The sequence below is a fragment of the Nansenia antarctica genome (genome assembly GCF_963989245.1).
Source record: "Nansenia antarctica genome assembly, chromosome: 3".
Lineage (NCBI taxonomy): Eukaryota > Metazoa > Chordata > Actinopteri > Argentiniformes > Microstomatidae > Nansenia > Nansenia antarctica.
Genome location: NC_137688.1, coordinates 67,748,567 through 67,760,497, shown reverse-complemented (window position 1 = coordinate 67,760,497; position 11,931 = coordinate 67,748,567). Strand labels below are relative to the sequence as shown.

At 46.7% G+C, this 11,931-nt stretch overlaps 2 protein-coding genes across 2 annotated transcripts in view; both read left to right on the top strand.

Moving 5' to 3' along the window:
• LOC308152957 (uncharacterized protein) lies at nt 1–7,341 on the top strand. The gene is made up of 4 exons (XM_080526027.1): nt 1–11; nt 1,983–2,016; nt 4,570–4,623; nt 5,402–7,341. The coding sequence occupies exons 2-4, from the start codon at nt 2,007–2,009 to the stop codon at nt 6,109–6,111; spliced, it is 774 nt and encodes a 257-aa protein (XP_080382153.1). The 5' UTR covers nt 1–11; nt 1,983–2,006; the 3' UTR covers nt 6,112–7,341.
• Nucleotides 7,342–9,952: 2,611 nt separating this feature from the next.
• The window catches only part of LOC308154298 (rho GTPase-activating protein 39-like), a 46,967-nt gene continuing 44,988 nt past the window's right edge, over nt 9,953–11,931 (top strand). Inside the window, exon 1 of the mRNA XM_080527462.1 lies at nt 9,953–10,077. Within this exon, the coding sequence (XP_080383588.1) occupies nt 10,064–10,077 (14 nt within the window). The 5' untranslated portion in view covers nt 9,953–10,063. The remainder of the gene's footprint in view (nt 10,078–11,931) is intronic.

Below are 11,931 nucleotides of genomic sequence, written 5' to 3'. Positions count from 1 at the left end.
CCTGGACCTGGGTGGGTCACACACACACATACACACACACACACACACACAACCTGGACCTGGGTGGGTCACACACACACATACACACACACCCCCGCACCCGCAACCTAGACCTGGGTGGGTCACACACACAAACACACACACACACACACACACACACACACAACCTGGTCCTGGGTGGGTCACACACACACACACACACCATCTCCATCTTAGCTGTCCATCGTTGCTCCAAGGTGGTTCAAGTCCTACTTGTCCGGACGTAGTTTCTCCGTTCAGCTAGGAGAATTTTTCTCCTCTAAGGCCCCTCTCACCTGTGGGGTTCCTCAAGGGTTGATACTGGGCCGGGTTCTATTTCTCCTTTACATGCTGCCCCTAGGCTCTATACATGCTGCCACTCAAATCTAGAGGAAAGGTTGCACTTCAGCCATTGCTCAATTGCCTGACTGACATCAAAGCATGGTTGAATGCAAAATTCCTCAATCTAAATGAGAGCAAGACTGAGATAATTCTCTTTGCCAACACTTCTCTAGGCCCTTCTGTCGATGCCTTAGGTCCCCTTGGCTCAAACATCTGCTCCTCAGTCAGAAATCTTGGAGTGATTTTTGACAGTGACTTCAAATTTACCAAGCAGGTCTGCTCTGTGGTCAAAAATAGCTTCACCTCAGACTCACTCGCTAAAACAAGGGCCTACCTTCCGCAGAAGGACCTAGAGAAGGTGATCCATGCCTTCATAACAACCCGGCTGGATTACTGCAACTCCTTGTATGTTGGCATCGACCAGTCTCTGCTCTGTCGGCTGCAGCTAGTTAAAAATGCTGCAGCTCGACTACTCACCGGTACTAAGAAGCGTGACCATATTACACCAATCCTGGCCTCACTCTACTGGCTCCCTGTCCTCTTCCGTATTGATTTTAAATTACTTTCGATTGTTTTTAAAGCACTGAACGGGCAGGCACCCCCGTATTTGGCTGACCTATTGCGCCACCACACTCCATCCAGAGCCCTTAGGTCAGCTGACCAACTGTTTCTCGAGGTCCCTAGGACTAAACTAAAAACAAGAGGGGACAGAGCCTTCTCCTAAGCAGCCCTTAGGCTCAGGAATAGTCTCCCCCTCCACATCAGATCTGCCCAGAGCATCGAGGCTTTTAAAAAACTAGCTAAAACACATCTCTTCTCCCTGGCCTTTGACCTGAGGTGAGCCTGCCTTCCCGACACTGCACTTTTTGCACTTTTATTTGTATTGCACCTTGTTTTTAGTGTATTTTAACTATTTTATCAGTTTTTTTATCCGTATTTGATCTCTTTTAGCTTGTTTTTCTCTTTATCTTTTTTAACTGTTAAGCACTTTGGGCGGCTGTTTGTCGTTGTAAATTATATAAATAAACGTTACTTACTTACTTACTTACACACACACAACCTGGACCTGAGTGAGTCACACACACACACACACACGCACACACACACACATACACAAACACACACACACACACACACACACACACACACACATACACAAACACGAACACACACACACACCCACAACCTGGACCTGGGTGAGTCACCACAGCATGCACACACACATACACACACACACACACACACACACACATACATACACAACCACACACACACACACACACACACACACACACACACACACACACACACACACACACACCAAACGACCACCCTTCACTCTCTCAGGTTGTTTGACTCCAGCAGAATGAAGGATGTCTGTTTGGCATCTTCCTCATCCTCATCCTCACCTGACCCAATCACGCCTGGCTTCCTGTTTCCTGTTTCCTCCTCTGACGAAGTAGCTCTGAGGTCACATGACATGAGTGTGTGTTTGTGAGACCTGATGTGTGTTTGTGTGTGTATGTGTGTGTGTGTGTGTGTGTGTGTGTGTGTGTGTGTGTGTGTGTGTGTGTGAGAGCTGATGTGTGTGTTTACCATCTAACTGGTCTGTCTCTCCTCAGGAGGTAAAGAGCCTGGCAGCTTTGATGAATACAGGTGAACCTCTACTACCTGTCTACCACACACACCTCTACCACTCACCTACACACCTACACACCTCGACTAACTGTCTACCACACACACCTCTACCACACACCTACACACCTCTACTACCTGTCTACCACACACACCTCTACCACACACCTACACACCTACACACCTCTACTACCTGTCTACCACACACACCTCTACCACACACCTACACACCTCTACTACCTGTCTACCACACACACCTCTACCACACACCTACACACCTCTACTACCTGTCTACCACACACACCTCTACCACACACCTACACACCTCTACTACCTGTCTACCACACACACCTCTACCACACACCAACACACACCTACACACCTCTACTACCTGTCTACCACACACACCTCTACCACACACCTACACACCTCTACTACCTGTCTACCACACACACCTCTACCACACACCAACACACACCTACACACCTCTACTACCTGTCTACCACACACACCTCTACCACACACCAACACACACCTACACACCTCTACTACCTGTCTACCACACACACCTCTACACACACCTACACACACCTACACACCTACACACCTCTACTACCTGTCTACCACACACACCTCTACCACACACCTACACACCTCTACTACCTGTCTACCACACACACCTCTACCACACCTCTACAACACACCTACACACCTCTACACACCTCTACAACACACCTACACACCTCTACTACCTGTCTACCACACACACCTCTACAACACACCTACACACACCTACACACCTCTACACACCTCTACAACACACCTACACACACCTACACACCTCTTCAACACACCTACACACCTCAACACACATCTACACACACCTACACACACCTACACAGCTCTACAACACACCTACACACCTCTACAACAATCAAGTTTTGCACTGACTTTCGATCTTTTGTCAGGTGCACCGAAGACAATTATCTCTGTTTTGTCCTTATTTAGCTGGAGGAACTTTTTTGTCATCCAGGCGTTTATTTGTTCAATGCAATTACAGAGATTGTCGATAGGGATTATAGTCGTTCGGTGAGAGGGCTTTGTAGATTTAAGTGTCGTCTGCATTGTTGTGGTAGGCAATTTTGTTCTTTTTATATGACGTGTCCCAATGGAAGCATGTAGAGATTGAATAGAAGTGGGCCAAGGATTGATCCTTGGGGAACCCCACATGTCATTTTTAGTTTTGTTGGACACAAAGTTGCCAGTGGAGACATAGTAGCTTCTGTTCTGTAGGTAGGATCTAAACCAGTTTAGGGCAGTGCCCGAAAGTCCTACCCAGGTTTTTAGTCTGTCTATTAGAATGTTGTGGTCTACAGTGTCAAAGGTCTAAGGACTTTTCTGGAGTCAGTGTTTACACAAATATCATTAAGGACCTTAATAAGGGCCGTTTCAGTGCTATGTAGCCTGATTGAAAGTCATCGAAGAGATCATTTTGGGTCAAATAATTGCTAAGTTGATCGTAGGTAACCATTTAAATTATTTGTTCTGTAGAGGAAAGGTTTGATATGGGTCTGTAGTTGTTTAGTATAAATGAGTCTAGGCCATTCTTTTTTAGTGCAGTACACTACTCACCACTACACACCTCTATACACGTCTACACACCTCTACACACACTTACACACCTCTACACACCTCTGCACATAGCTACACACCTCTACACACCTCTACACCCCCCTACACACCTTTACACACACATACACACCTCTACACACCTCTGCACACACCTACACACCTCTACACACCTCTACACACCTCTACACGCCTCTACACACTTCTACACACCTCTACACACCTATATACATGTCTACACAGTTCTAAACACACCTACACGCCTCTACACGCCTCTACACGCCTCTACACACCTCTACTCACCTCTACACACCTCTACACGCCTCTACAACACCTCTACACGCCTCTACAACACCTCTACACGCCTCTACAACACACCTACATGCCTCTACACGCCTCTACACGCCTCTACACACCTCTACACACCTCTACACGCCTCTCCAACACCTCTACACGCCTCTACAACACACCTACACGCCTCTACACACCTCTACACACCTCTACACACCTCTACACACCTCTACACACCTCTGCACGCCTCTACAACAAACCTACACGCCTCTACACACCTCTACACGCCTCTATTCACCTCTACACGCCTCTACAACACACCTACACACCTCTACAACACACCTACACACCTCTACACACGTCTACATATATCTACTCACCTCTACACACCTCTACACACCTCTACACACCGAGTGTGAGTGTGTGTGAGTGTGTGTGTCTCTTCTGCACCTTGCATGACTGTTGTTGAGCTCTTTTCTAACCCGATGGAGGCACTGTCTGTCTGTCTGTCTGTCTGTCTGTCTGTCTGTCTGTCTGTCTGGGGTGTGTTCCGGCTTGGTAACAGTCCAGGGTAACAGTGTGTGTTGTTGCTTGTTGCCTGGTAACAGGGCAGGGTAACAGTGTGTGGTGTTGTTGCTTGTTGCTTGGAAACAGGCAGTTTCAACGCAGAAAATGGCCCAAAGTGCGGAAGCCCGCCTCCAAATCTCTGTGAGTTTGGAATTCCACCCGGTCGTCATGACGTCACCAAATCAGTCGCCTCTAACTTCTTTCTTTTTTTCTTCCTGTCTTTCTTTTCTTTCTTTCTTTTCTTCAGTCTGTCAACGCTGGGTGCATGCTGCTGTCTGCTTCTCCAGCTGACAAACCTGTCCGTCTGCTTGTCTGTCTGTCTGTCTGTCTGCCTGCCTGTCTGTCTGCCAGTCTGTTAAGCATACAGTTCTATTTCCCACCTGCATCCTGCATCACTCTCCTCCATCTCGCCCATGTCGCCTTTTACCATCTGTGTGTGTGTGTGTGTGTGTGTGTGTGTTCACATTAACACCAGCAGAGGGCAGTGTTGTCCATGCGTCATGTAGTAACATCATACATTAGAGCCTTATAGAAGCAGCACAGAATCAACCCATTCAAACTCTCATTCACACGACTGTTCTAGGACCAGATTAACCTCTGACCTGTCAGATTGACCTCTGACCTGGGACCAATTTAACCTCTGACCTGTCAGATTACCCTCTGACCTTTGACCTGGGACCAGTTTAATCTCTGACCTGTCACGTTGACCTTTGACCTCTGGCCTGTCAGATTCACCTCTGACCTGTCAGATTAATCTCTGACTTGACAGATTAACCTCTGACCTGGGACCAGTTTAACCTCTGACCTGTTAGATTAATCTCTGACCTTTGACCTGGGACCAGTTTAACCTCTGACCTGATGGATTAACCTCTGACCTAGGAGCAGCTTGACCTCTGACCTCTATGTTGTGTCTCCCCAGGGGTCAGATCTGGGAAGGATGGGAGGGCTAGAGGCCAGCAGGGCGGGGCCCCCCAGACAGACTCGCCCCCTCTCCTCCTCGCCGGGGAAACGGAGCGGTCAGGACCCCTCGAACCTTTGTACAGAAGTGATGATGACGATGATGATGAAGATGAAGATGATGATGGCGATGACATCACACCCCCCTACAGCGTCGGGCCGGAGGACTGGCAACACTTCGGTCACGACCTGGACCGGACGCTCACGTTGCTAGGCGACTTCAACCAGCCCGACCGTCACCGCGGCAACCGTATCCCAAGCGGCGGGGGGGCGGGGGAGGGGGAGGGGCAGGAGGAGGGAGGAGACCACGCCCTGGTGTCTTCAACCGACCAATCAGCTGCAGCCATCTACCTGACCACCCTGGCCACGCCCGCTCTGCTGCTGAGGGAGGCACTGGGGCTGTCTTCTTCCTCCTCCTCCTCTTCCTCGTCTTCCTCCTCCACCTCCTCCTCTTCCTCATCTCCCCCCATCCCTGTTAAGAAGGGCAGCCTAGACTGGGCCCGCCCTCCACCTCCTCTGGCCCCGCCCCCGGAGGTGGAGGAGAGGGAGGAAGAGGAGGATGAAGAGGAGGATGAAGAGGAGGAGGAGGAGAGAGGGTCCTCTGATTGGAGGCTGAGTCACTGTGACTGCGGTGACCTCATACTGGAGGCGGAGCCAGGGACACCTGAGTGACTGCCTGTAGGACCCCTCCCTCCCCCCTCTCCTCCCTTTCCTCCCCCCCTCCCCCTCTCCCCCTGGGACACCTGAGTGACTGTCTGTAGGACCCCTCCCTCACCCTTATCCTCCCTCTCCTCCCTCCACCTCTCTCCCCGTCCTCCAGTCCTCCCTCACCCGCGCCCTCCCCAGAGCCCTCCCCCCCGCCAGGCCTACAGCCCTCCTGCCTCCCCCCGCCAGGCCTCCAGCCCCCCCCCCCCTCCCCCACCAGGCCTCCAGCCCCCTCCCCCGCCCCCCACACACTCTGCTGGTCCTCTGGCTCCAGTCTGGACATGTCTGGACATCTGCTGGGGGGAGGAGAGAGAGAGAAACTTGATTAATTTTGATATTTTTCAGCGGATTGTTTGAGAAAGATTTTTGTATTGTGGCCATGTGTACTTGACTTGTGTAGTTTTAACTAGCTCCGCCCCCCCTGCCCCCCCTCACCCATGCAGCTTCAGTGGATGTGAACCCGTCACTAATGTAGTCGTCTTGCCTTGTGACTAACACACATTTGAAAACCCTCCATTCTATTAAATGCAAATGATCAACTGTTCACATTGACATTGATACACACGCACACGCACACACCAACACACACACGCACAGACACACACAGACACACACAGACACAGCCCCTCTCAGTCCCAGTGTTGTGTAAGATAGTGTGCTGTTCCTGAGGAACCAGACTAGATATTGAGTGTGCGTGTCAGAAGCAGAGTAGTGTTGTTGTGTTAATCAGAGTGTTTCACCCCCCTGGTGTTGAGCAGGACTAACTAACGTTGTACTAACGACAGCAGCATTACCCAGGATGCAACAGTCCCACTGGAGAACCTGCGTTTGCAGATCATGTGATCAGGATGGAACACCGCACGGTCTGCAGCCCCTCAGAACCCAGAAACCCAGAATCCACAAAAACAAAAACAAACAGTTTTATCTGACCTGTCGTGTCACATCTCAGTGTTCCATCGGCCTGACGTTCTCCGTGTTCTAGAATACTGGACACATTGTTGGTTCTCTACACGTTCTCCGTGTTCTAGAATACTGGACACATTGTTGGTTCTCTACACGTTCCCTGTGTTCTAGAACACTGGACATACTGTTGGTTCTCTAAACTTTCCCCGTGTTCTAGAACACTGGATACATTGTTGGTTCTCTTATTGTCTTTTTCTGTAGGTGAGAATAAATGAAAGAGATGTACTTAACCCACACTGTGTTCCTGCTGTTACTAGCCTTTAGCCTTTAGCTTTTAGCCTTTAGCCTCCTCTGCTCTCCATGGTGCTAACGCGGTCTCCCTGTACTGTATAGATATGCTATAACTGCTGTATGTATTTGAATGTATGTTTTTGCAATTACTGTAAATGTTTAAATATATTTTATAATACAGAGTAGAGGCTTAATGATGACGTAACAGGAGCAGTGGCCAATCAGCTGGTCTGGTCTAGACTCACCTGGTCTGGTCTAGACTCACCTGGTCTGGTCTAGACTCACCTGGTCTGGTCTAGACTCACCTGGTCTGGTCTGGTCTAGACTCACCTGGTCTGGTCTGGTCTAGACTCACCTGGTCTGGTCTAGACTCACCTGGTCTGGTCTAGACTCACCTGGTCTGGTCTGGTCTAGACTCACCTGGTCTGGTCTAGACTCACCTGGTCTGGTCTGGTCTAGACTCACCTGGTCTGGTCTAGACACTTCTAGTCCACCTCCACCTGGTCTGGTCTGCAATACTGTCTCACACCTCCATGTCTACAATACTGTCTCACACCTCCAATACTGTCTCGCACCTCCAATACTGTCTCACACCTCCATGTCTACAATACTGTCTCACACCTCCAATACTGTCTCACACCTCCAATACTGTCTCACACCTCCATGTCGACAATACTGTCTCACACCTCCATGTCTACAATACTGTCTCACACCTCCAATACTGTCTCGCACCTCCATGTCGACAATACTGTCTCACACCTCCAATACTGTCTCACACCTCCAATACTGTCTCACACCTCCAATACTGTCTCACACCTCCAATACTGTCTCACACCTCCAATACTGTCTCACACCTACAATACTGTCTCACACCTCCATGTCTCCAATACTGTCTCACACACACTTCCAATACTGTCTCACACCTCCATGTCTACGGTCCTGTCTAAGGTAAACCGTTGGAGGTTCTCTGACACACCAGGCTCCTCCCCCCTGAAGCACAAGGACAGCAGAGCTTGTTGTGACATGTTGACCAGGAAGAGAACAGGATGCTAGGTAGGAAGGAGGGAACAGAAGGACTTCTGGGTAGTAAGAGGAGAACAGAGGGACTTATGGGTAAGAAGAGGAGAACAGAGGGACTTCTGGGTAGGAAGAGGAGAACAGGGGGACTTCTGGGTAAGAAGGGTAGAACAGAGGGACTTCTGGGTAAGAAGAGGAGAACAGAAGGACTTCTGGGTAAGAAGAGGAGAACAGAAGGACTTCTGGGTAAGAAGAGGAGCCCAGAAGGACTTCTGGGTAAGAAGAGTAGAGCAGAAGGACTTCTGGGTAAGAAGAGTAGAGCAGAGGGACTTCTGGGTAAGAAGAGGAGAACAGAGGGACTTCTGGGTAAGAAGAGGAGCCCAGAGGGACTGGTGCTGTCACTCATAGATCTATCAGACTTCTATTTTTGTTTCCTTGGTTACCAGTGACTCCTTGATTGCGGTTGTTAGTTTGTGAATAAAGTGTTGAATTCAAAGGTAGCGAACGCCTGTGGAGTCTGATGTGTTACCTCTCCTGGCCCTGACACACACACACACACACACACACACACACACACACACACACACACACACACACACACCAACACACTCTCTCTCTGGTCTCTCTCTGTCTCTCTCTCTCACACACACACACACACACACACACACACACTCTTTCTGGTCTCTCTCTAACTTTCTCTTACTTACACACACACACAGTGTGTGACTGCTATGCTAGCCTGGACACACTACATACATAAACATTGGAAGTTTGACGACATAAACATATGATTACTTACTAATTGTCTTTTTACCTCAATACGAACCTGAGAGATTCTCAATTCAATTAAATCAAACAATTAATATGAAGTTATGTAGATATTATCAGCTGTTATTTGATGGTATTTGTATACAGACTGGTTTCATCATCAAGAAATTATTATATATCAATACTAGACATTGACAGCTCTCTTACACCAATATTGACGCAAATACCATCAAATAAAAGATGAGCATCTCTACTTCAACCTCATAGACCTCCATAACCTCAATGAGTAGCTACAGAGCCATAAGAACAAGAAATGCTTCACTGTCCCCTTCCACAGGGCACTGTTTTCACAGGACTGATATTACATTTACATTTTTGGCATTTAGCAGACGCCTTATTCCAAAGCGATTTACAATCAATACATTTGAGTGCGGAGAAACCTTGCGGAGAAACCTTCTTCTACCACCTTCTTCTAAAACTTTTGTTTTTTAATATATACTGGAGGAACAGAGAAGCAGTACAAAGGGGGCGATAGAAGTTCTTTGGGACACAGTAGAGGGGCAAGCGGACTGTATATGAATGTGACTGATGTGTTCCTCTGCGTCGCCGCTAGAGGTCGCGGTCGTATCAGGACAACAAACACAAACCCGCCGGAGAGTGCAGCAGAGAGTGAAAGCGAAGCATGCAGTTTGGGCTCCAGCCCAGCAGAGATCAAGTTACACCCATCCCCTACGAGGCGAAGGCATGGAGAGGGCTCGGAGCGGCGGGGATCAGCGGGGGCACCTACCATAGACAGTCTGACTCAGAGGGCTGGACTCCGCCGCTGTCGTTGCGTGGCACACAGCAGCACCGGGACTACAGGAGCCTGCAGACACACAGACACACAGACAACAGCCCTGATCCTTTTACAACTTGTTGTCCCGTACAATGTGAGGAAAAAATGGCCGAGATACGGTAAGTGAGGGAGTGTTATTATTGTTCTGTTGGAAAAAACACGCGGAGAAAACAATGTAACAAGTTTGTTTGTCTGGTGGTGGTGGTCGGAGTTGGAGTGGCGATCGCTACTGTACAAGTGTCCTACGTTTCCTAGTTGTGTGTGTGTGCGTGTGTGTGTGTGTGTGTGTGTGTGTGTGTCTCTCGGGAGACCCCCGTGTCAGACAGTAAGTTGTAGTCTAGTTTGATCAAGTGAAAAGACTTTCAAAGTGGAGCCTCGCATCGCTTGTGTCGCCAACTTGAGACGAGTCAGGGATTTTGTTTGTTTGCCTCAATTGAAAAATGTTCCCGAATTTGCGATTCAAATGGAAACAATGGAGAGGTCTGCTCCTGTAACCATGTTCACCACCATGTAACAGCTTTAACAACAATGTAACAGCTTTAACAACAATGTATCAGCTTTAACCACAATGTAACAGCTTTAACCACAATGTAACAGCTTTAACAACAATGTAACAGCTTTAACAACAATGTAACAGCTTTAACAACAATGTAACGGCTTTAACAACAATGTAACAGCTTTAACAACAATGTAACAGCTTTAACCACAATGTAACAGATTTAACAACAATGTAACAACTTTAACAACAATGTAACAGCTTTAACAACAATGTAACAGCTTTAACAACAATGTAACAGCTTTAACCACAATGTAACAGCTTTAACCACAATGTAACAGATTTAACAACAATGTAACAACTTTAACAACAATGTAACAGCTTTAACAACAATGTAACAGCTTTAACCACAATGTAACAGCTTTAACAACAATGTAACAGCTTTAACCACAATGTAACAGCTTTAACCACAATGTAACAGCTTTAACAACAATGTAACAGCTTTAACAACAATGTAACAGATTTAACCACAATGTAACAGCTTTAACAACAATGTAACAGCTTTAACCACAATGTAACAGATTTAACAACAATGTAACAACTTTAACAACAATGTAACAGCTTTAACAACAATGTAACAGCTTTAACAACAATGTAACAGCTTTAACAACAATGTAACAGCTTTAACCACAATGTAACAACTTTAACAACAATGTAACAGCTTTAACCACAATGTAACAGCTTTAACAACAATGTAACAGCTTTAACCACAATGTAACATCTTTAACAACAATGTAACAGCTTTAACCACAATGTAACAGCTTTAACAACAATGTAACATCTTTAACCACAATGTAACAGCTTTAACAACAATATAACAGCTTTAACAACAATGTAACAGCTTTAACAACAATGTAACAGCTTTAACAACAATGTAACATCTTTAACCACAATGTAACAGCTTTAACAACAATATAACAGCTTTAACAACAATGTAACAGCTTTAACAACAATGTAACAGCTTTAACCACAATGTAACAGCTTTAACCACAATGTAACAGCTTTAACAACAATGTAACAGCTTTAACAACAATGTAACAGCTTTAACAACAATGTAACAGCTTTAACAACAATGTAACAGCTTTAACCACAATGTAACAGCTTTAACAACAATGTAACAGCTTTAACAACAATGTAACAGATTTAACCATAATGTAACAGCTTTAACAACAATGTAACAGCTTTAACAACAATGTAACAGCTTTAACAACAATGTAACAGCTTTAACAACAATGTAACAGCTTTAACCACAATGTAACAGCTTTAACAACAATGTAACAGCTTTAACAACAATGTAACAGCTTTAACAACAATGTAACAACTTTAACAACAATGTAACAGCTTTAACAACAATGTAACAGCTTTAACCACAATGTAACAGCTTTAACAACAATGTAACAGATTTAACAACAATGTA